The 26,504-nt window shown below is 36.2% G+C and overlaps 1 protein-coding gene across 1 annotated transcript in view; it reads right to left on the reverse strand.

Annotated features, from left to right (window-relative positions):
- luzp2 (leucine zipper protein 2) overlaps nt 1-26,504 on the reverse strand; it is a 137,886-nt gene that overhangs the window by 3,629 nt on the left and 107,753 nt on the right. The window contains exons 5-10 of the mRNA XM_065283062.2: nt 22,851-22,913; nt 20,995-21,057; nt 19,548-19,610; nt 12,388-12,462; nt 10,463-10,630; nt 5,205-5,309 (exon numbers count right to left, since the gene is read on the reverse strand). Coding sequence (XP_065139134.1) covers nt 5,205-5,309; nt 10,463-10,630; nt 12,388-12,462; nt 19,548-19,610; nt 20,995-21,057; nt 22,851-22,913 — 537 coding nt within the window. The remainder of the gene's footprint in view (nt 1-5,204; nt 5,310-10,462; nt 10,631-12,387; nt 12,463-19,547; nt 19,611-20,994; nt 21,058-22,850; nt 22,914-26,504) is intronic.

Here is a 26,504-nt window from a genome sequence, read left to right on the forward strand (position 1 = left end):
ATTATAACATGTTAAAACTGCCACTTTGTAGGTGTGAGCAGAAATGTGCCATTTTTGGGTTTCTTCTTTTAAATGCAAATGAGCTGATCTCTGCACTAATTGGAAGTGATGTGGTTGGATAGTGCAGATTAAGGGGCGGTATTATCCCCTTCTGACATCACAAGGGAAGCCAAATTTCAATTACTGTCCCTATTTTTTCACATGCTTGCAGAGAATGGTCTACCAAAACTAAATGGGTTGTTATTTTTCACATTTTCTAGGTTAATAGAAGCACTGGGGACCCAATTATAGAACTTAAACATGGAAAAGTCAGATTTTCATGATATGCCCCCTTTAACGCAGAGAAAATCTAGTTGAAATCTTTGATTTCCTTCAGCATAAAAATCTGCGTGAGAGCATGTGACAGCTGTACTGTATGCGTTGACATTTATCACACTCTTCTTGAGGAAAGAGAGGAGGATGGATTTTGTTTACAATCCACATGCTAATTTGGTGAGTTTAATGCATTTTATTTATTAAACAAATTATATATGTAAAATGTACATTTTGTGAATATCACTTTTTTAATAGTAAACCTTTGACAAACTCTTTGCATTATCTTTGAATAGACTGTCAACAAAGTAATATGTTATACTTTTGATTCTTCAAAACACTTGGTAAGCTTTTTCAAAAAACATTTATGCGATTTCTTTAGCAAAAAACAAGTTTGACTTTTCTGTATAATATTCGTGTCTCATTTTGTAGTGTCTTTTTTTAATAAAGTAAAATTTGACTGTAATTGCTTGAGGTGTAAAATACAGTCATTTTTATTTTACTTTGCAATTTAATGCTTGATGTCTTTCCATTGCCGTGAGTCATAATGATGGAATTACGAGATGGATTAATTCAGTTTGACACCACTGAAGGCCTATAGGTGTGAAATGCACGGATCGCCACTGATAAGATATGATATATGAACGAAGGTAGTTTACCATGTCATTTATTTCCCTTGTTATCAGAAATATCAGTAATCAGTGTTATGCGAAAGTTTCGTCCACAAAACCTGTTTGTTTATGTTGTTGCTGCTGAATTCGTCTATACAACATTCTTAACACAAAGCTTTCTTGTGCTTTTATAAGGCTTAGAATATGTAGTGCATATTTGTGTTATTTTAATTTCATTTTTAATGTTTGTTTGTTTTTTGGCAGGTTGAAACATCATTGTATTAAGATCTGCATTACAAGTCTTCAATATCTTTTTGTTTCATAGAGTAGACTAAAGCCCGCGATACACTGCTGGATTTTTTCAATCCTATTACCTCATCACACTGTGTGACTTGGATCATTTAAACTTGGGTACGACAAGCATGTAGACTGGACGATGATGACACCTATTGAAACCTAAGCTGCAATGCCTGCGACACATTTAAGCGCAATGCCAGCATGTGCTAGTGATAAACAAATATTAGTATGCAGGTCACACTAGGTACGTTTACATGCAACCAAATAATCTGTTTGTAATCGTATTGTTGGCTCAATCGTATTGAAAAGTCTTCATGTAAACACTTAATCAACATGATTGAGGATGATCGGATGCAAATTTGGATCGTATTGAAGGGGATGGTGTACTCAGATCTCTGATCCGATCAGCAGGAGAAAAGTACACATGTAAATGCGTGAACTGTGCTTTGATCATGCCAAATTTCTGACACTGTAAGAAAACTATCATAGGCTTCTATCATCTTTAGTCACTAGGCCGTCTTTGGATGCTTTCTCACTGTACAACACAGAACCAGCGATTAAGAACCACCATCACAGATTGCCACCATGGCCACGATGGTAATCTTTCATCTGGGACAGCTAAAATCGTGCAGTGTATCCCGGGCTTTCAAGTTACTGCGCAAGCTGTTCCTTTAAAAAGCTTTAAAATCTTAGGGACCAGACAACTCCCAAAATCACCAAACAATAGAGCCAAGCTTATTTTAAGTGTGTGTTTATAAAAAACATATGCATGTCGACCACAATGGAATAGTGATCAGCTATAAATGTATCCATTTACCTTTTCCCCAAAAGCCCAGCGCTATGAAGATATATAGTGTTATATAGAAAATAAAATGCTCATTTTCCTCAAGAGATGGAGTATTTTAAGGAAATGTATATATGCTTGTCTCTCTTAGCCATAAAAAAGCATAAAAGGTTTGAATCATGATCTTTGGAGCGGCATGTTTAATAAATGAGTAGAACATTTATTTTTGTAAAATTCACAAATCACAGGCTGTTTTAAAAAAAATAGTATTTTATATTCTAACAGGACAAACAATACAGAAAAGCTTTACATATAGACAGTAAAAGAGTACCCATCAAAAAGCTTGCACCAAACAGTACAAGCTTATGTTTCCCTCCTGTGTCTGCTTCATTCTCACTGCTAATCTTAAAACATGAGGTTGTGTCTGTGAGGATTTTTTTAAGGAATCTACTGAAACAAATAACATTAACATTAATGTACCATACACGCCCCTAGACGTACTGAGCCATACAGACAATACAAATCTGTCCTATTCCTAGCTCAATAATCAAATAAACACACTTTTTAAATTGGCCATGGTTTAGGTTACTTTCAGTCTTTTTGGCTTTTTTGAAAAGCACAAGATGCTCTTTTGAACATTTTCTGATCATGCTGGGATGACATGGATCATCAAGTTTTGCACAGACTTAAATAAACAAAAATAAATAAGTTCTATTTGCTTTGAGCTTACATTAATAAGATACAATGTTCAGCAACATTTATAAATGATGAAAGAGCATTAATGAGAAAATGTTGCGATCTGTTTAACATAAAGCCTACTCCTCTTATAAACACTGTACCTCTCTCTCTCTTTCTCTTTCTCTTTCTCTTTCTCTCTCTCTCTCATCAGTAATATCAGCAGGGTGATGCTGCTTTGGGAACATTTTCATTAAAAGACAATATTCATGACATATCATCTACCATGAATGACATCTCATCCCCGGGTTTCTGCGTCTGTCGATTTCTCACTCTTTCTATGCCTGTCTGTCTGGTTTTTGTTTCTTGTCTCAGACTTTTTCACAATGCTCTTGTCTTCCCTCACACACACCTCCACCCAACAAACAACCACTTCACTTATGACAACCACAAACACACACACGGCTGTCACTATAGTTGATAACCACATGTCAGACAGTGAAATGTATCTTCTGTATGCTGCTTTTTTCCTATCTGCTCTGTTTATATCTGGGAAACATCAGTCCAGGTTCATCATCCCAGCATCCAAACCAGTGAAATGCACATCATGTGTCAGCTTGATACGCAACATATTTTTATCTTTGATGAAGGCTGAGGGTCAAAGAAGGTTGTTTTGTGCTTAGCATCTGCACAAGTGCTTTTCTCAAAATGGGACTGAATTTATGTTTCATTATCTGTAAGTCTGTTCCTTGAAAAATTCAGCTGACTTTTATCAATTTTGTAAAAGGGAATTTTGAGCAAAAAGCTTTAAGATTGCACTCTCAAGAGCAAAAAAAGAGCGCAGTGTCATTTTGAGGTTGACAGAGCAGAGCACGTCTGGCCTAAAACATTTTTATTATAAAAGTGTGAGAAATTTATGTCGGGTGATTTTGTCTAAAATATTTTCAAGTATCCTGCATTGTAGTAGAGACAACAGTAAAAGTAATTTCCTCTCAAACTGTGGGCATTGTGTCACTGTCACAATATTGCCCTGTTTGTTTGTTTGTTTGCACAACATGCTGCATATCACTCACAGTGGATCCGGCACACAGTTTGCAAAGGTTTGCAAGCTAAGTGGCACACAAGATTCATTTAAGGCTCTTAAAAGGAATTAAACGATATCCATTGGTAAATACACAGACCACTCATATACATTTATTCTAAAATTTTATTTTTCACAACAGCCTATTTTAATTTTTCTATTATTAATTTTTTCCTATTTAAATCTTGACTCTTCTGTAGTTACATCGTGTACTAAGACCAACAGAAAATTAAAAGTTGTAATAATCAAGGACTTTGCTGCCGTAATATAGCTGCAGAAGGCACAATGATATTACGCAGCAGCCGAAAATAGTCCCCTTAGTAACTTTCAATAGCAGGGGACTATTTTTGGGCACTACATAATATCATTGCGCCTTTAAATTTTCCGTCTGTCTTAGTACACAATGTAACTACAGAAGAGTTAAGTTTTAAATAGGAAAATTTTAAATAGGAAAGTTATTTTTAGCGCAATGCTAATGGTCTAATGAGATTCAATGGATTGTGCTAAGCTATGCTAAAAGTGGTAGCACCAGACCCGGAGATCAGCTGAATGGGTTAAAAAACAATAAGAATCAAATGTTTAACTCTAGGGGAGCTGAAAAATGAGCATCTTTTCAAAAAAAGTGGATGTCCCTTTTAAATTTAGATGCAGGGCAACCGCGCTCCTTTTTTCAGCCATGTAGGCACAGCAGTAAATTGTGTCTGTACCACAGGTCATGAGACAAGAACCAACCAAGCAGCTTCACCCTTTACCTATCAACATTTTATCATGTAAACATTGTATCATTCCATATCAACTCAAGATGGATGAGCAGTTAATCATAGCTGTATGATCTTTCACGTGGCTATTATTTTGACTTAAATAAGAAACAATGCATAGAGACACAATCCTGAATTTATGCTCTTTCTTTTCAGCACACTCTGGAAAGAGGAGGAAAGCAACCCGGTGACACTTTCCATGTGGTTTTAAAGTGAAATGTCAACAACCCATAACTGGGTGGCTGTAGGACAGAATAAACTGCAATGGTTTACAGTATATAAGACTACACCCAACATAACAGCAATAGCAAAACCAATAGTGTGAGTTTGGGACTACCACCCTGTCTGAAAAAAGCGAGATGGGGAAATGTATAGAGAAACTGTTTAAAAACATCATTATTTTATTCTGGCAGGTGCCTCCAGCAGAACAGAAATTACTCTTTACTTTAAACTAAATGGAGCAGTATTTTTTCCAATAGCAAGCGTTCAATACAGGATTGATCAAAAAAGCTGCTAAATGTGGCCTACAAGTATCTCAAAGCATATTCCCGAACAAATTCAATGTTAAGTTGTAAATGATGTTTGAAGGAGAAACGGATACACGGAGACTCCATGAATATAAGTTTCCCCATTTAGGCCAGAGGGTAAGAAGTGGCCATTAGAGTATAAGGGCACTAAAGATTTACCTTCACCATCTGGCAGTCTTTCAGTCCTGAGCCATCTCTTCTCATTACTGCACTGCTCACAGGCAATTTACTCGCTGTTGTGATTCGGGGAACTTTTGGGATGTCCTTAAGGAAGAAAACATAAAGAAAACAGAATCATATTAGGAAAGTCACAAAGGAATAAAAAGAGGGAAACCAATGTAAGAAGTATAAGGGTTAAATTCTCCAGACGCTGTATAATAAAAGCAAAGAAAATTTTCCACTTAGGTTAATTTAAGGTCTGTTGTCAATGGTTTCTCTCTATTTTGATCTACTGTACATAAGTGGCCTTTAAAGCACAAAGTTAAAGCACACACTTTTGTTATTGTTTTCCATTTAGCAAAAGCTTTTATCTAAAGAGACTTACAGTAAACTGCAACTGTGTAGTTAGCGTAACAGCACTTTTAGAAATAAAAATACTTCAACGCTATTCTGCTGCTTCAAGTGCTGATATCATGGACATTTGTATATATCGACCTTGCGTGAGGTGAAAGCAATGTTTCAGACTGTTACGTAAATATGTTTTCCATTACTGTATATACGGCGAAAGTGCTGAGATCTGGTTTCTGGGTAAATCAATGTTAGTGCGCATTAGAGAAGGAAAAGCAAAGCACTATGGGAAATGAGGTTTCTGGCAAAGTGTTTCTCAAAGTCCATCATTTATTCTGTGAGAGAAGACAGATGAGGTAAATGCTACTGTAACAAACTTCATACAAGTTGACCCATCTCTGGAGAAGTAATGATATAACAATAATCACTTTAGGGACTCTTAGCTCTTCAGAGTCAAGGAAATAGAATATGGCACATTTATTGCTTCCCCATTGTAAATCAGTGTGATATCCATCGAGGGCCTGGTTTTGATAAGCTAGATTTGAACAAAGTCATCTGGCATCAACTCAAGTGCTCTGTCATATCCTAGAATGAGTTGTACAGTATATTATATACTGTATACACACTTGTGGACAAATATATTGGCACCCTTGGTAAATATGAAAAGGAAGCTGTGAAAATAAATCTACAATGTTTCTCCTTTTGAGCTTTAATTAAAAAATGAACAAAAAATAACTTTTGAAGTAAAACAACTGCAATTGGGGAATATACATTATAAAAAAATGTTTTTCTCTAATACACACTGGACACAATTATTGGCACTCCTAGACATTTTTATGAGTAAAAAAATCTCTTGAGTATATTCCCATTGATATTAATATTTTCTTAGCACACCAAAACCCCATTCAAAAAAACTTTCCGTAAAATTGGCAGAAAGGCTTCTGTTTGAACACAAAATGTTCTGGGATCACTCCCTTAAAAAGGTCCTAGTAACATTGTCGTAACATTAACGGAAAGCATTCTGTGTGAACAAGATGCAGAAACAATGTCGTAAAGGGCGTGCCATAGCGAGGACGCATGTGTCATTGCAACAAGAAGTAATGATTCGGCTCTTTGACACAGGGATTTAAACGCAGATTAACATTCACAATGAGAAATTTCAGCAAAGTGACATGAAGCAGAGATCAGTGTTGGGGAAAGTTACTTTTAAAAGTAATGTATTACAATTTTAAGTTACTCCCCAAAAATTACTAATTGCGTTACTTAGTTACTTTTTATGGAAAGTAATGCTTACATTACTTTTAAGTTACTTTTGCATACATTTTTCTTACTTGGCTGAGGCTTGATCTCTTTCAGGCCTTGCAGGTGATCGCAAATATGTCAAGCTCTGGCCTGCCACAAGTTCGGTATTTTACACTTAAAGCCCTGTTTTCAGATTGTTTATGATGAAATAGAACGGTTTTGACTGAAATTTCGACATATGAGGCTGCCCTGAGAATTTTTGGATGTTTGTGTTTCACCTCCCACCTCTATAATGGGTTGATAGGTGCACTGGAACAATCCTTCCTAAAATGCATTAAACTTTCGTTTACAAAGACGTGAAACTCACCGAGTGGTCAGGGGTGTTCACTGATATGCTCACACAAAAATCGCTGCAAAATACGCATTCCAACGGGTTTTATCGTAGTTTTAGCCAACTCCATTGACTTGTATTAGATGTGCTGTGAGGTACGGTATTACTCCGCGCCGGGAACTTTGTTTCTATTCTTGCTATTGGCAAAGGCGGATTATCGCCACTAACTGGGCTGGAGCGTCTATTATTCAAGCTCTCAGCGGAAGAATGTACGGGTGTGAGGCGTTTGGAAAAATAGGTCCACAAGTTTACAACGAATGCTAAAACAGCTGTTGGAAAGCATCTTTTGCAGCGATTTTTTTGTGAGCATATCAGTGAACACCCCTGACCACTCGATGTGTTTCACGTCTTTGTAAACGAAAGTTTAATGCATTTTAGAAAGGATTGTTCCAGTGCACCTATAAACCCATTGTAGAGGTTGGAGGTGAAACACAAACACTCGAAAATGCTCTCATGCAAAAACAAACTCCAGCATATTCATTTGCCGCACTGGAACATTAAACAGTACTGGGTTCTGCGGCCATATCAAACAAAAGAGAGTTAATTGGCAGCAGGAACACAAGATAGCTTTGGTGTACACAGGGATTAAAACATGATGCTCCATGTCTACAGTTGAATACACCTCAGTATCTTTATTGTTGTGAACGTACTTTAATACCAGAGTTCCTTGACATCTTACATGGCATATTGAATTATATAACATACCAACAGATAAAAAACTTCCTCTGCTATAAATCTTATAACGGGTTGTGGTTAAATCTTCCATCAAGAAATTAGTCCAAAACAAATATATAAAAAATCAACAGAAAATATCTTGCTAGGCACAAAATCAAGGTTCTGCCATAGCCATTCCAGTTGTTTGACCTGAACCATAGAGAAAATGACTGAAGAGGATGGAGCAGCAACATTTGAAGGGTCTGGGGTAATTCTGTATGGAGAAATAATCTAAGATCACTTGCGATAAATTCTTCAACCTCATCAGACATTAGACAAGATGACTCAAAGCTATTATTTTTAAAATCAATAAAACATTGTTTTTTTTGTGAATTTATTAAATTAAAGTTCAAACATAGATTTATTTTCACAGCTTTCTTTGCTCATATTTACCAAGGGTGCCAATATTTTTGTCCACAGCTGTACAGTATATACAGAGTACAGTAGACTCTGTTACTGTCCATAGTTGCTAGAGAATACAATTTGGTGTGCTGGAAATGGCTCTAAAATGAGTAGTAATGTGTTTGCAATTGCAGTTAGAATAGCTTTTAAAGTAATTAGGGTTACACACAGTGTTCGAATTTTGTTAAAGCTCTTGAGGAGGTCCCCCGACCACCACTTCCCACACCCCAACCCTAAAAACAAGACAACCTTGCTGGATATATATATATTTACTGCTTGATTAGAACATCTTTCATTGTTTTAGGCCCTTTGGGGGTCCTTTCATGCTAATGGGAGGTCTGGCATATTTTATTCCAAACTTGTTTGATGAGAGAACCAACCGTGTGAAGACGCCATCGGGCAACTGTTGTAAAGGGTTATTTAAATGAGGGTGTAAGTCTCCATTATTTGTTCAAAACATCTGCTTTAATTAATCAGCTTGGCCTTCATGGTTTAAGATGAGGTAATTATGGGAAATGTGGTAAATATACCTTCAGGGGAAAGCAGTGGTATGAATGTTTTGTTTTCCTGTTTGTTTAGATTGACGGTTAATTAATTGTGGTTAACTCTACATAAGAGATGTGTCAGAATTTTAATATGTTTTTATTTGTTCCAGGGTTATTGCTCCTGGTAAAATTACCAGCTGCTATCACAACTGAGATAACAAGATCAAAACTAGTTTTGACCACAGCTTTGCCTTTCCTAAAGTAATAGTTTACCAGCATTTAACTTTGTGCTTCATGAAAGACAGACATGCATGTTTGGTGGAGGTGAAAAATATTTCATCAATTTATGCATTCAGTACATGTATTTATGGCATTTTACACTTGTTGTATTGTAACTAAGTATATACATAATTTAATTTTAAATGTTTTATATCTTAGCCAGTAGAGGCACTAAAGAAAATGCAAAAATAAAGATTGTTGAGCTGTTTTAAACCTACAGTATTTATTCATAATGCACATAACTATCAATTAAAGGGATGTTGCCTAAAACCTAATGCGATCAATCTTTCAAGAGCTGGAAGGGTAGCATTAGCTGAAAGTATAGGTTTTTTGCACGGATGCATGAATAGGGACTTTACTGAAAAGCTGAGTTAGATTGTGTAGAGGACAAACTGTTCATCCACTTAATCTGAGTGAAAGCGAATGATCTGTAATAGAGATGAAACCTTGAACTGAAGTCTGTTAATAACACTCTTTATCTAAAAGAGACACTGACGTATATACCTTGTTAGTTTTACCTAAAAGCGTTGATCAGCAACATCGTGACTTTTGTGTCAATGTTCATGTTTGTGTCAGATTCTTATTAAAGTCTTGTTAGAAGCGGTATATAGCTCAAGGTGAAAGACATTTATATTATCGAGGACATTTATTCTACAGAAATCCGACAAATGATATACTTTTCTGTAACTATGTGGCACATTTCCATTTTCGTCTTTTCAAGAGAGCATAATAATATTTCATTTAAATGCCATTTATACTGTAGTTGAATAGCCACTGTAGTTGGAAAAAAATGAGCTTTTTAAGAAAATAAGAGTTGAGGCATCATTTGAAGGCTTGGCTATATGAGATTTTAGATTATAGATCGTTCCATCTTATCTATGTAACATATTTTTTTTCTGTCCTGTCCGAACTGAGCAGTGGAACGTGCAATGTGATTCTTACTAGCCCCCCTCTTTCCCCAGCACCACCTGCCTAGATCTGCTGAGGGGTTCTGCCTTTTCTTCTTGCAGTAGCATGTATCCTATTCAATTTATTTATGTGCACGTTTTGGCTGAAATCTTCACTTATGCCATCAGCAGTGGCATCATATCCAAGAAAAAGCTTATATACAGTCCATGCCTTATTAAAATGCTAAAAAATTTATTCTGAGAGTTGTCATGATTTTGTGAGTTGTCATGCCCCTTTTGCTATAGACGTTAATAATCATTTGTCCAATCAAACGCAGTTAATGTCCATCAGCCAGTCCTAAAGCCAAGTCTGTTGTTGAACTACTCTTAAATAACAAAACAGAAGTAACTTAGTAAACACTGATGATGTAATGTAAAGATGTAATGTGAAATAAAAGCACTCATCCCAATTCAAAAATATTTCAAATATTTCATCATTAGTGTTCATACCTTTGCATGCGGCTGTTGAAAGGTGACTCTTGAGTTGTTGCCCAGGGCAGAATACCTCAACAGATTGGTAGGTGTGGCTGTAAATCTGTGTAGACTTCCTGTCTGACTGTGTAGGACAGATGAAAAGCAGATATGGACTGTGTCCTTCAGGGCTTTAAGCTGTGACTCCTGCAACAAATGAAATGAGACAACACACATGAGATTAATGGGCGAATGTTTATCACTCTGTCATCTTATCCTCTGCTTCTTAAACCATTTATCTGTTCATTTGTTCTACGCTCTATGCCTAAATTGCAAAATCCCTGGCCTAAAAAGATAATGGAATTCATGCTTCAAGTTTGCATTTTTAAAGGTAGCAGGAAACAAAAATACTGCTGTAAAGGGGTTTTTAAATTAAGTTAATAATGTAGAAAAAATAACCTAATGATTTTCTTGATTATTGCAGCTTTTTATTTTTTTGATGTCAGGTTGTAACAATTTTAAACGGTCAGGACAACACAATCTTATAGCCATTCCTAAGCATTTTACAAGTAGGTATGTTGCTAAAATTTTCAAATTGGTTAAATGCTAAAACTAGTTGTCCAGATAGAAAGAGCTTGATAAAAGCTTTTAAATTAGACCAAGATCATGTTTATAGGTTCAAGAATAATAAAATACTGGCCATTTGAAACTCGAAAATCATCGTTTTTTTTGCTATAACTTTTTTAATTTTTGAGATATTGACCTGAATCGTTCAGTATATGCTGTTTGCCGTTTCCTCTACATTTTCTACTTCTGAAAAGTCAGATATATAAAAAAAACAAACCACTAATAACACCAAATAACACTCTTTATTCAGAATATCGCTAATAACGCCAAGATTGGCTCGAAGATCTCATTTGTTTTTAACCAAAGAGTTTCGTATCTAAACTCCTTTACAAGTTTAAGATTAAAAACAAAAATATTCAATTCATAACTATTTTATTGTTTTATATTTACATTACATTTCGCACACATTCTAATATATATAGACATCTACTACATGGCTATATGGCTTCTTCACATTCTTTGTCTATTCAAGCATATTTTGGGGGTTGTAAAACTCCCGTGATCTTCGTTCAAATTTATAAAAATTTCATTCACTTGTAGTTTAGCAATAATACTAAAAGTCTATTACAATTTCAAGAATGTCTTTTCTCAACTTCAGCAAAAACAACAATGATTTTACAAACAACAGACTTTGGCGAGCTCGCACGGCCAGTAGTTAAACATAAAAGGTGGTGACTGAAAACTGAGAAGGTACCTATGACTCTTCCGGTGGTGTTAACAATAAAAACTCAGAAATTTCGCCATCAACAAACCAACAAAGCATTATTTTCCACAACATTGGGCGCCGCCTGAGGAAATCTTGAGTTTCGTTGAGCGGAACCAAAAAGTCAGCTGCGACAGCGGAGTTAGTCACATACCTGTGACGTTGGGGATAGGAGCAGGTTTAGGGATTGGGTTTAATTTTTTTTTTATATATAATAGACAACGTACAAATTTGAACTCGTAAAATGAATACAAATTCCCATGTGAATGTAATGCCATCAACAACCCATCCCATGTAATCTTAATGCTGCTTCTCTATTACTAGATTTGTAGAGCTGAACCAACAAGCAAATTAGCTGAAATAGATTTCATTTTTTTTTTTTATTAAAAAAGCTTTATTAAATGATTAGAGTTTGTGGTTTACTTCCATTCGCCATCTTCCTAAAGAAAACTAATTTAAACGTTGTTGTCATGTTTAGTAACTTGTTGTGTTGTGACCTCATTTGTGTTGATCTGATTAAAATGATCAGGAAGTTTACTGTATCCCATGTTGCATTTCAACAAGCGTTGAAGCTGAATGTGTGGCGTGTTATGGGTTCAAATATCAGATTTTCTTTAATGTCTTTCATACTTGCCTTATCCAGTGCTGCCTTCTCCAGTTCATCTTTGGCAACTCTGAGTTTATTCTCCAGGTCCATCAATTGCTGACCCTGCAAAGAGCACAGACTGCTTTTATAATCTTGACAAACTGGTTTTGATGGCCAATATTAATGAATAAGAAAACAGGAAATGAAAGTACCCCACTTTACCGCAATGCAGAAGATTTAATTTGCTTGTGAAGTAAAATGGCATAAGATGTTGTAGTGTCAGCTCTACTCTGAATGCTTGCTGAGGCAATATAATCGAGTATGATGTTCTTCATTCATGCAGAAATATGTAATGACCTGCCTTCAGTATATCATTAGTTTTTCATAAATATTGCAACAAGAATGTGTATGTGAAGCAAACAGCTAATTCATTGAGAAGTAAAAAGCGGAGGTGAACAGGTGACAACATTCCCCATTTCGAGTGATTAGCTCATGTTATCTGGGCAATAGGAAGTAATATGCTTCTATAAAATAGAGACATTTAGCATTCATTCTTTACAGAATAAACTTGAATGCGCAATGAGACAGGAAGTCATCTAAAGGCCGACATGAACAGGCAATCATTTTGCATTTTTTGGAGGTTTGAATGTTTCTGAAATCATAAAAAAGCGATAGAGTAAGGATTTGCTGGTGCTGAAAAGTCATTAATTTGGAAAGAAACATAGAGAGGTGAAACCTTAAGAAACCATTAAAAGCTTTTAGTTTTCTCCAAGAAAGAAAATCAATAGAAGTCACATTAGTCTGAAGAAAAATAGTCCTAAGACAGTGTTGTGCTAAGTGACTCAGCGGTTAAGTATGTTTTCGCATATATTCGCAAGTAAAGTGTACATTTTGGACATTTTGCCAGACACTGCTATATATAAATTCAACATTAAAAGCATCTGAAACACAAACATTAAATGTGTTAAATGAACACAAATAAGATAAAACATACACTCTAAAAATGCTGGGTTACATTCAACCAAGCATTTGGTCAAAAAGGGAAGAGCCAAGCCTGTTGGATTGTAATTTAACTTCTGCTGGGTTGTTTCAACACTAAATGCTGGGCTGTTGGGTTAAAAATATAAAAATTGTATGAGTTAATTTAACCCAACGCTGCATTAAAAATAACCCAGCAGTTTTTAGTGTGCATACAAAGCGACACACACGGTTAATGCATAAACTGTTCACTTTGCATTCGTTTTGTGTTATATTTATTAATTTAGAAAATGTTTTTATCCAAAAAGACTAACAACTGAGGGCATTTAATATGTTGTCTAACTGTACTACTAAGGACTGAGTTAAAATTCTGACTCTAAACAATTTTTTTAAATAGCATTGTAGCAAATGTTGCACTGCTTTGTTTGTTTTCAATCAATATAATAACCATAATTACAGTGGATTGTGAAATATTAATTACTTGTAACCAGCTTCCAATTAATGAAGAAAAGTGTTCACAAACTATAATTTATACAAAAAACACTGCAATCATTAACAAGCTATTATACCATTCATCTTACTTAATTTAATCTCATCTATTTTGAATAATTTTTACTGACACAAAAGACAATAGAAGCAACTCTTATTTATTAATTTAAAGTTTTCTTTTATTTTTAAAGTTTTTGTAAATAAAGGAAGACAAAAAAATAAATCATGCAACACATCAACACCATCCCCAGCACGAGAATATCATAAATAAAAAATGCCTGCAAGTAAAACTGATGGTACACCATGGTAATACAATGATGCTTGTGCGCTCGTGATGATTTATCGATTTCTTTATCAACCACTGATTGACATTTGCCAGTCTTACTCTAACCTAAATAGTTATTCCTTTGCTTCCCCATCCTTGCCCTCAAACTTCTGTGGTCTTTTTTGCTAGCAAATCCCTGGACTTCCACACAGTAGACGGCGTGTAGAACATTAAGGTGTTATTGCTTAAGTGAAGTCTGCACTGGTATCGTGCTCCCCTGACTTCTCAGTGTTCACCTCTTTTTTGTTGGATCTGGATTATCGGGTTTAGATTTCTCAATGGTTAACGGAGCCTCAATATAAGTGGATTCGATCTGCCTTTTCAAGTTCACTGGTCGGGCCTTCTCCGTGCATTTCTCCACGGATTCACAGAAGGAAGATAAATCAGCTTAGCTTGCAACCGCTTCACAGAACCTCAGAAGTTCAACAAGAACCCTCGCGGCTCAGGATTTGACTTGCTAACACTCAGTCACTGATTAACAACACTTCGCCTGCAACTATTTCTAATTAAAGTCAGTTTCTCCAATCACAAACTGGTGCCGTTTACTACACCCTTACCCTGTATGGCATAAACTCACGTAGCCTATGTTTATCCAAACTGCTTGATTTGATTTGATTTGATTTATTTATTTAATTTTATCAACCACAATGTCTTACACATAACCACAAAAGACATCAAATTCAATCGAGGATAAAAACAACACAATAAAGTCCAAGACTTATTTCTCTTTGATGCTTTCTCTATACTGTTCTGTATCTGGAAGCCTATATAAACCTCATACTTTAAACATCAACATTTTATATCTGAATTTAATAAGCAGAATCATCTTTTTAATAATAACTGATGTTCTGATATTTTAGTGCTGTTAGCTTGGGTGCAAGTAGAAGAAAGGGAGTCTAAAGTGTCTTTTGATGTTGTATGAGTTCACAGTTTCCAAACAACTGTCGAGGCTGCTAATGACAAATCCTTTTAACATTTAAATCCTTTTTATCTGAACTTATCAAAAATCATTTGCATTATCCCAAACGTTCTTTTCAAATATTGACATTTTTCTAAACGCTTCATTAAAGAAATTTACTGTGAATTCTTTCTCAGAAAAAGTTTTCGATGTTTTCAAGCTCTCTCTTTTCAAGAGATGTACACTTGTACCCTTTTCTTTCACACTTTATTAAATGGGTGTCCATACAGAAATCACTTTAAAATTGCAGCCTTCTTTCTCATTTTAATCTCAAGATATGAAAAACGGATCTTTAATACTGCTGTAGACATTCTGAGTATTATTAATATTTGTCCTCTAACTGGGACTGTTCAGGCTTATTACTGCTGTAAATCAAATATTTAATCTGCCGTTTCTATCTAAAATCTTGAGAAAATATTTTTATACAACTGCAAAATCATTTGAATAAACATTTTATCTTCAGCATTTTCAGTCTGGTTTTAAAGTTCTACATTTTACTGAGTCAGAAAATGTTTTAGTGATTTTTTAATGACAAGCAATGCTGACAACTGATGTGCCTACATCTTAGCTTTGCCTTTGATTTTGTAGATACAGTATTCTTTTGACATGTTTGAAATGCTGTGTTGGAAGTTCTTCAATGCTTTCGGCTCATCAGTGAAGCAGGAGTTTCCCTGTCTGACTTGACAACTATTTATCTTTGGTGTACCTCAGGGCTCTATTTTGGTACCGCTACTAATTTCGCTGTATTTACTTCTTTTTGGCTCTATGTTTAACAAATTTGGGGTACAATACAATTGTTATGCTAATGACACATCAGCCCTTAAAGCAGCTTGTATGTTAAAAAACTAAAAGTACAGTATGAGTTGCAAGTAATTTTGTTTATGTAAATTATGAAGCTTGTCAAACTTGACAAGCAAATCTCCTGTCAGCTTAAGCTTTTCATCTAAGTGACTTGCAAAGGTAAGAAGTAATGTGATTAGATTTAACGTGAAGAAAGTTCTACATTTTATAACAGCTTGAATATTCCAATTCACTGTTTTAAGGGCTACCTCTCTCTTCCATTTCGAATCTCCACATGGTCCACAACACAATTACTTGTTTGCTCTTGGGCAGTGGTTATTATGCCCATATTACCTGTTCTATATAAGGTCGACTGTAAAATGTTATTTTTTGGTTTATAAAGCTTAGCAACTTAGCCCCTTATATAAACTGTACAGAGAGGAGAACAAGTATTTGAAGTGGACAGACAATGACAATACCTGCCTCTCTCTACTCAAATGTTTTGTGACTGTCTTTGGGATTCTTTTTATGTAAAGCACACTTTTGTCAACCATGGTTGTGGTAAATGTGCTATATAAATAAACATGAACATAAACTACGGGCAACTGCCACTCAAATGCTAATACATTTTTGGTAAAGAGCACAGTGCCACATAATGTTGCAGTCTGTCTCTTATTGAATTATTTGACAAACATGCACATAATTTTGCCACTTAACTCTAATAAAACAAAACGTGATTGTGATAAATGACTGCACTTTGAATCAGAAAAATCTATTTAATGCTGCCTAGATCTGGAAAAATACTCAAAGTGTAGCACTGACAAAGCAGACCGCCTCACATTCTCCATCATCTGTTAAAGAATATTTTTCTTTTGACTCAAGTTATTGAACAAATCCTCTGTAGACTATAACAAAAAAGCAACTCTAGATATAGACTCATACAAAATACATAGGGAACAAGAATAATTTTGATACATCAATTTTAGGTGGGCATACAGGCATACACGTACAGCCTGAATAAAAACATTAGACAAATCTTCTTATGAACCATGTGTACTGTACTTCGACTACTTTATATTAATAATAACAGTGAAAATAATAATCATTATTATTATTATTAACTAATTGTTCTTTCAAACAGAAATGGCACATTCTGCACGATGTGTCAGCGGGTCCTCATAAACTGAAATCAATAGTGTTGAAGTGATGCATTTTGTGTGAGATTCTAGTGTTTATATGATGTACCAAAGGGCAATGTGCTGAAAATATCAGCTGACATTTTCCCATCTAACACTGCAAATAGGAGTGGAAAGGCCATCCTTCGTGGCACAAAAGGTCACTCTTTTTACATGAATCTTCACTTTAATCCTTCATGAAAAGGTCAAATCTTTCAATTAAAATATGCATATTACTTAAATTTTGTTACATTTTTTTTGTGGCAAATAATGCTGATTATTGTGTATAATCAAATCAATTAAAGAGCACCTATTTAATTGCTAAAAACAATGTTATTTTGTGTATTTGATATAATACAATGTGTTTGTGTGGTTTATGATTAAATAAACACATAATTTTTCACATACCGTACATTTTTGTAGCTCCAGATTTCACTCTCTTCCTGAACGCACGGATTTAAAAAGCTCTGTGTTTCTGATTGGCCAGCTAATCTGTACGTTGTGATTGGTCTGAATACCTCTGGCGTCAGCTGGAAATGTGACGCTCCTTACCATGTTTGAAAGATTTGGTTGCTAACAGCAGTTAACTTACAGGCTGTGAGTCCGAAGCGGGAGGAATTATGATAATGTCGGTCTTGTCTACATCACCAATCCCAGGAAGTAAACAGTTGCCTACAATCTGTGTGTTTGTTGTAGTCCAAGAAAAAAGATTTACATTGGAGATGATAACTCGCGTCGTCGTTTACTTTGGGGTATGTAACTTTTGCATAGCGTTAACATGTACTAAAACACACTTACACACCAAAGGAAATTTAAAAACGTGAATCGGACAAAAGGTGCTCTTTAAAGTGGTTAAAGGTAGCGTTCCCCCCAAAAATGTAATTCCAGTCATCATTTCTTGACTCTTCACACAACGAACCTGCATGACCGCATCTTCCATGAAACACCAAGGGCCCTATCTTGCACCCAGCGCAATTGACTTTGTCAGTGACGCATGTATCATTCGTATTTTGCACCGGCGCACGGCGGGTTTTTCCCTCCACAGAAGCATGTCAGCAAACTAGGGAATGAACTTGCGCTCCCTGGGTGGTTCAGCGCAAAAAAAGAGGCGTGTTCCGGCGCAAACCATCCCTGATGCTATTTTCCAGTTTCAAAAAACAATTGCGCCACTGACCAGAAAAAAAAAGTTTAAAGTCAGTGGCGCGTTGTTCATTATGCTATTTTAAGGGCGCATGCTTGACCATAATGTATAGCGTGCACAACGTGCATACACTTTGCTTATCTAATCTACATTGTTACACTAAAAAATATTAATACACGAGATAAGGGGAATCATAGTGGTGAGCATTGTGGTGATAGTTTTTATTTAATGTGTGGCTGCGTTAAAAAATTCTCATGCAAATAACGATTAAAATATTTTCATACGTTTGTTGTGTGGCTGTATTACGTTTATTTTATGTAAATAATAATTAAAATGTTTTCATAAGAAACCTTAATGTATATGAACTTGATTTGTAAGAGTACTTTGGGGTTGGACCTTGCTTGCGTTTCTTGGGTCCGATTTCAAAGCCCCCAAACCCTTTCAGCGGTGAGGGTGGACGCAGCGATGTCCTCTGCTGTCGTCAGGTCATGTGAAGAGGCAGATCCACCTCCCGTTACACGCCGTGCCCGATTTATGCTGGCAAGCTTGGGATTCCACCGTCTCCTGACATCATTGTAGCGCTTTGCGCAACGATGGGGATGCCAGCTGATGAGACAATTGCGGCTATTTCCTCTCACGCCTGTTTAACCGACGCTGATTTGGGCGGGTTTCTCCTATCCCCATACAAAACAACTTCTCTGTCTTTGAGTGCTCTTACAAGAACATCGGTCTCCTCGGCTGTAAACCGCTACTGGCGTCAGCCTGGTAAATCTGTCATAATAATAGCAACACGCCATGGAACTTGCGCACTTGCATTTAAAGGGAACGTTGGATAGCGTTCTGATTGGTTTATTTGAGGTTACGCCCAAACCACACCTATGAATAATGAACCTACTTCAGACCAACCCCTTATTGATTTGCGCCAGGCGCAAGACTTATTTCTCACTCCGTAAAAATAGCAACAGCGCCCAAGATCCGCCCACAAACTCACTTGCCCGTTGCGCTTCGCACTTGCGTTTCAGATCGTTAAAATAGGGCCCCAAAAGAGATTTGATTATAAATAAATGATGACTGAATTTCCATGTACTGTGGTCCATAAATTTTAATCACATTGAGAGTTTAAAATATTAAAAATAACGTAAAAATCCCAAGACTGGTATTTAAAACTGAATCAGAAATAATTTGTAAGCCTATTTAGTTAACAGGATATCACACAAAGCACAATACACCGAATGGTGCCCTCACTAAACTTCAGGCCTGTAAAACCTTCTCATGTAAAATAATCTTTTTAAGGCGGCACTAAGGCCCCTGCACAGCATGCACATGTACAATAATGACACATTCTCTTTGTTTGGTCCTTACCTTAAAAATTAAATCCTTTTTGCCATACCTCAGCTCTTTCAGCTGAGCTTGGATTTTTTTGGACTGCAAAATGAAGATAAGAGAAAATAGGTGTTAGGTTATTCAAATAGCAAAATTGGTTTTGGATTGTGTGGCAGGGATTTTGTGGCCGTGCCGAAGTGTTCCTTCGTGGACACTTACTGGGCAAAGCTCCAGTTCAGAGAAAAGACCTTCAACTAAGCAAAGAAATATAAAACTCTTCCATTCAATGGACTGCAGGGACCACTCAATGATGCAAATACATTACCACACAAGCACACACATTCACACAATAACGCTCACTTCACATTATATGCCATTGTCTTGGCTGTCAATCTGTGGTTTGCTGACACAACGGTAGGCATTCACACACACACACACACACACACACACACACACACACACACACACACACACACACACACACACACACACACACACACACACACACACACACACACACACACACACACACACTTCTCTTTCTCCATAGTCTCTGTGGCTTTTGCAAACTCTCAGTAATAAAAGTTTACAACACCTCCACAAAACTAATGAGACTTCATTACTGTCAGATGACATGGGCCAATACACTTGCATCTATCTTGCTAAATTTCATGCTTGGCATGACTTGAAGATATTAAGTTTATAACGTTGAACGCAGCTGATTAAAATCTGTTGATTCCAGCACAAACAAGTAGAAAAAACGAAATTGGTGTGTTCTCTCCTTTTCTTATCTCATCTTAAAAGTTTTTAAAGTTTAGAAGATATTTATGGTAGGAATACTGTGTACTCTGTAAAACCATTTTTCAAAATAATCATTTCTCTGTAGACCTAAAGCAATATTTAGGACACGTTTTGGATTGAAGCTTCATATAAAATACTACACTATAAAAAGATGGGTTACTTCTAACTCAGCGTTGTGTCAAAAAGGGTCGAGCCCAGCCGTTGATTAAATAAACTGTTTATATTTGACCCAACAATGGGTTAAAACAACCCAGCATTTTTTTAGGGTGTATAGTTGTAGTAAATAGAGTCTGACTGCTGACAATGTTCATACTTGTTCATCAAGTTTGTCCATTGTCACCAACATCTATAATTAAATGTATTGCTTAAGGTCAAAGACGGTGCCGCGTTGATCGATGAGACATCTCTTTACAATGGCAAAGGATAATACTGTGTTCAAATACAGTTTAAACTACAATCAATGTCATTGGCTATAAAACTCAGCTGGCACTGTAATTTGATTTGACTGTAACTTGGTCTTGTTTAGTCAGTACAATGAACACATAAGAAAGAAACACAAGGACCTAAATGTAATTTAGAGATTTAAATTAATTTGTAGAATGTATAAAGGTTGCCTTGGAAAAACAATTATTTCATTTCAATAGCAATGTGTGTCTTTGTGTGTAATGGATAAGTAAGACATCACCTCCTCTGCATGCATGTCACACAGCTTGTTTCCAGACAGAAGTTTGTTCTTCAAGCTTTTATTCTGAAAGGCAAAAAAACAATCAATCAGCAGACGCTATACACATGGCTTGGTACCATTGAATCAAGCTGTGACTTTTTGTGTTATGTAGGTAAATAAACTCAATTTAATGGTCCCTGCAGACAAAAGCAATCCTGCAGACAAAAACAACGTCTCAACTGTTTTCATTGAGTTCATTTTGACAGTTCCCTCACAAGCTCATTGAGGCTCAAGGTGACCCAGGAGTATATGCCTTATATTTGTAATAACCTGCAGTGGATGTCTTTATGGAAATAGATGATGGTGGATTAAGGATCAATAGAGGAATGATAGCAGTGCTGAGTTTAATCTAGTCCTTTCTCCACCTCTTTCTACCTTTTACTCTCTGTATGATCCTCACAAATTTGTGTGTTTTGTTGTCTCATTTTCTCTTTCTCTTTTCTCTGGAGCTGAGGTGCCTGGTTGCTGAAACCACGCCCGCCTAGCTTGACGGTAGTGACGGCAGCGGTAGTTCACCTGTCACTCAAGTGGCCACGCCCTTAATAATGCAGAACCTTATGGCTTAAAATAATTTAAACAGATGAGTTACAAAAAAATTCACCCTCTCACAGTGTCAAGAAGGGCAAAATTAGCTATATAGACCAAAAACACTTAAAATAATTTGCTATGATGTCATTTTTTATTGTTTTTGGAAACCAAACGTGCCTTTTGCGTACAAACAGAGATGGAAACAATAAGGTCACCCTTTATTTGAGGCAGCTTGGTTTAATTGGATTTGCTGCATGGTGTGCACACAATAGAAGCAGATTGCACACAACTAGTAAGTGCAATTTTCATTGAGCGAATATTACAGGTGCGAAACTATTCAGTCTTTTCACTGTGACTTTTACACTGTGTGTCGTTTGACAGAGCATTTAAAAACAACTGAAAAAGCAAACGCATTATCTCAGCAGAATACTTCCATTTCAGAGCATGTTCACCATATGTGCTAAACTTTTGCAATTAAATTAACACTGATTCAACGGGCACTTTTCTACTTCCACTGTAATTACAACACCTGCTAGGGAAGGAGTCACAATGGCCCACACCAACAAATTGACTGGGGAATATATAATAAGTAGCGGGTTAGAGAGGTGTTATATTAAAGTGAAAGTGTGAAAGAGTGAGAAATGATAAGAAACGAGGAGAAAAAAGGCCATATGGTAAAAGAGCATTTGAGGTAATGAAGCAGAATAGCATTGCAATTTGATTCAATGAGGTGTAATTTGATTCAATGAATTGGCTATCACGTCTGGCATCTCCACCCCTGAAGAAGAACAACTGCCCAAGTCTGTTAGAAAAAATGGCAGCTGTCATTAAAATTGGCATGTGGTTGGCTTGTAATACGCTACAATGGCTGGAGTCCACCCAGATGTACAGAGGGCTCAATGAATGTGAACTGTTTGAGACAACAGAGGTAAGAAAAATGTCTATTTTTGTGTGTGTTCAACAGAATAAAGAAACTCAAACAGGTTTAGAACCACATGAGGATGAGTAAATGATATTGAACTTTCCCTTTAATCAAACATTTTACCAAAATCACCATTGTAAAAATGTAACATGATATTTTTTATTTTATTAAATTATTCATGACTAGCTGTGAACAAATGAGCTGGTGACCTTCTTGTGCCTGATGAATGAAAGACTGAAAACAACAGACTTATATTAAATATTATTTCATCTGACTTTCTCTGCAAAGTCGGAATGGCTGAACACAGTACACTAAGACTTTTTTATTCTTTTGAAAATAAATATGAATATATCATGTTTTTTATTACCTCTTGCTGAAGGTCTTTGATGATTTTTGTCTTCTTTTCCATCTCCATCTTTAGAAACTTGATCTGCATAAAAGAAAAATGGAAAAAAAATAATGTAGCATACAGAAGAAACACAGTCACCAACTGTGCATGATGTTTAATCTGACTTAAAGGCGGGGTTTAAATTGGGCCGGGGACATTCGGGACTAAAACCCTGATACATGGCTGACAGTCTCGCTCTGCTCCGTGCCAGTGTGCCTGTTGGTTCGTGTGCACTGTGACAAAGTGAAAATAACGTGTTTTAATTCATTCCTATGGAAGGAAAGTTCATGCTCTCGAGTGCCTTGTAGCAAAAATGCTCCCAAAGTTTACAAGATTACTTCAAGGTTCTCATCACGTACGCGAGTACCTTGATCAACATCTACGCCTAAGCTTTAACCCTAAACCTAAACTCAACCAATGAAGTTAGCTGCAAGGTCGGGACTTTGGCTTATTGGGTTTAAGAAACAAAGCTGCATATGGTAATCACAGTGATGATTATCACTGCCTGATCTTATGAAAATTCATACGTATTTTACGAGTTGGCTAATTTCGTATAAAGTGAATCAAAAACATACAATTACCATATTTTCTGGACTATAAGTCGCCTTTTTTATCGTTTTTGGGTCCTGGAACTTAAGTTTAGGTGCGACTTTTACGTCAATATTATTTCGGTAACACTTTAGTATAGGGACCAATTCTCACTTTTAACTAGTGTCTTATTAGCTTACATATTAGCGGTTTATTAGTGCTTATAAAGGACATATTAATGCCTTGTTCTGCATAACCATATTTTACATCCCTTAACCCAATCCAATACCTAAACCTAACGTCTACAACAACTACCTTATTAGCTATTAGCAGTAAATTGGGAGTTTACTAAGGCAAAAGTCATAATAAATAATCAATAAGTGTTCCCCATACTAAAGTGTTACCATTATTTGATATGAACCACGAGGAAACATTATTGTCTACAGCCGCAACAGTCAGCTCTATGCTTCTCCTGTATTTATGTAAATCAATGCATTCAGTGATGTGGAATGACTTAAAAATTGCCATGGGATAGCATGGTTCTAGCCATGTGTATTGTAAGTTTTCTTTAATTTACTTTTTTGCACTGACTGTTTACGCTTATAATTTATGTTTTATAGTTTGGCTGTTGATAAGATTTATAAGGTTTGCATACCTGTCAAAAGCCCCACCCACATCAAAAATCCGAATTTAACCCCTGCATAAAGGTCACCATCTACTCCTAAATTAATTAAAAACCTAAAACAACACTATTTAAAAGAACCGCATTTGGCTTTTGAAGAACAAAGTAAGACATGAGGGTGAGTAAATAATTTTACGGCAAAGTTTTCGTTTTTGGGTGTGAACTTTTCACAAGAATTTTTTAAGATGTCAAATAAAACTTTGGTGTCTCCAGAGTATGTATGTGATGTTTTAGACCAAAATACCATATAGATAATTTATGATAGCATGTTAAAATTGCCACTTTGGTGTGAGCAAAAATGTGCCGTTTTTGGGTGTGTCCTGTTAAATGCAAATGAGCTGATCTCTTCACTAAATGGCGGTGCAGTGGCTGGATAGTGCAGATTAAGGGGCGGTATTATCCCCTTCTGACATCACAAGGGGAGACAAATGTCAATGACCTATCTTTTCACATGCTTGCAGATAATGGTTTACCAAAACTAAGTTCATTTACACATTTTCTAGGTTGATGGAAGCACTGGGGGCCCAATTACAGCACTTATACATGAAAGAAGTCAGATTTTCATGATATGTCCCCTTTAAAGAAAGTATGCACTAGGTAATTGGGCATTGCCCCATATTTTTACTAAAATCTCTTTAATAACAAAGCTAGATCACATTTCACTGATAACATGATGAAAGAAATGTTTGCAAAAATGTGCATGCAAACCATCTTCTTTACTCCCATTAAATGTCAATGCTGATAAATATGTAAATAAGGTAGTCCTTAAATCACATTTCAACATAAATCTATATATAATATAAACGTGGGGGTGATGGTTTCCTAAAATAATCCAGAGTGTGGTACAAATAGCCAAAAAGTGTTGATAGTCTGCAGGTGAACCTCAGTACCAATCAAACAGACCATTCCACTATTTCTCCTTATTCGCCCAGCTCAGCCCTGAATGGCAAACAACTTTAACTTATACACTCTCTCTCCTGCCTGCAGCCATTGCAGACGATATGGAAAAATAACAACACATCTAAATACAGAGGCCAAGCAGCTTTCCACGTTTTCAGACAATACAGCAGCGAGCCCTTGGGGTATTCATTCTGATTAGCACTTTAATTGAATTCAGTCTGAGTTTGCATGTTGATATACTGCAGTCAATGCATAAATATTTAAATAGAAGCCATGCATTACAGTGCTTTTACCATGAGTAAGGGTTATCTCAGACATGGCGTGCCAACAGCACTATAATACAAGACTCCAACTGTTCAATAAACAGTTACATTTATTATTGATAGATATAAACAGTTCTTCCAATATGCATTGTAGTTTCCTACTGTAGCTGTAGGTTGATTGCTGTTGGCGAACAACTCAATGCATTAATATAGGATGTACTGTACATTTAAAGGCCTGTGTTTATCAAAAGCATTTTACATCCCATCTGAATTTAGTGTTTAGAGATCCACTTTCTATGAAATAGGGATTTGTTGAAGAAACTACTTCAAACTGCCTTCACTAGAAAATAAACAATGGGACCTTAAGGGTATAAAACGACATCGGTGGTTTTAAACATGCAGTTTTGAAAAGCTGATATCAAGATGTTTGCTAAACACTTCTACTCAGTTTCTCATGTCTCCTACAAACCTTCTACAAAACATAATGACTATATAACATAAAAGGTCGTCATAAAAAGACACTTACAGGCAAACAAAAGGTCACAACTTGCTGGCTAGTTTCAACACTGGTGTAAAATGCTAACATTCTCCTGAAAATTAACAGGTATATTGTTGCAAAGGCGGCTTGTGAATCTGCTTTGCAATCTTTAATTGGTGTCAATTGGTGGTGAACTATTCGCAAAATGGGAGGAACAGCCAGAGCTGGTAAAATGCTAATTCTCTGTGAATCATTCTCATTCGAAACACGAGCGTCTGTGTCTCTATCCCCCGCAGTATACTGCGTACAGCCACACACAGGCATGAAAAAAAGAAAAGTTTCAGCATGCAGATAACTGTCTCTCCAGAGCCAGCAAGATGCTTCCTACAGTTTTCCATAATTACCGTAATGTAATTCTTCTACACCTTAAGGTAACTGCCTAAAATAGACGCAAATCTTTTCGGGCCCTCCGTGCTGCCTTGCTTATTCAATGAGGATTCCAGTGTTTTCCTGGTAATTAGTTTAAACAGGAGTCAAAGGGGAGGGTGCAACGGTGACACAGCAGAATGAAAGAACGATTCAAAATGGAGTCATGATATTCCGTCTAATTCTGCTTTAATACAGTAATAATGAATATTAATGACTTTCTTTCTGCACTGATCTACTGTAAACACAAAGTGAGTCATCACGAAATTATAAAAATGCTATAAGCCGTTATTATGACATTTGGATAATGTACGAGGGCAAAAGTTTTTCTGGTTGGCGGGTAAGAGAAAATAATG

Source organism: Paramisgurnus dabryanus, chromosome 9, assembly GCF_030506205.2.
Source record: "Paramisgurnus dabryanus chromosome 9, PD_genome_1.1, whole genome shotgun sequence".
Taxonomy (NCBI): Eukaryota; Metazoa; Chordata; class Actinopteri; order Cypriniformes; family Cobitidae; genus Paramisgurnus; species Paramisgurnus dabryanus.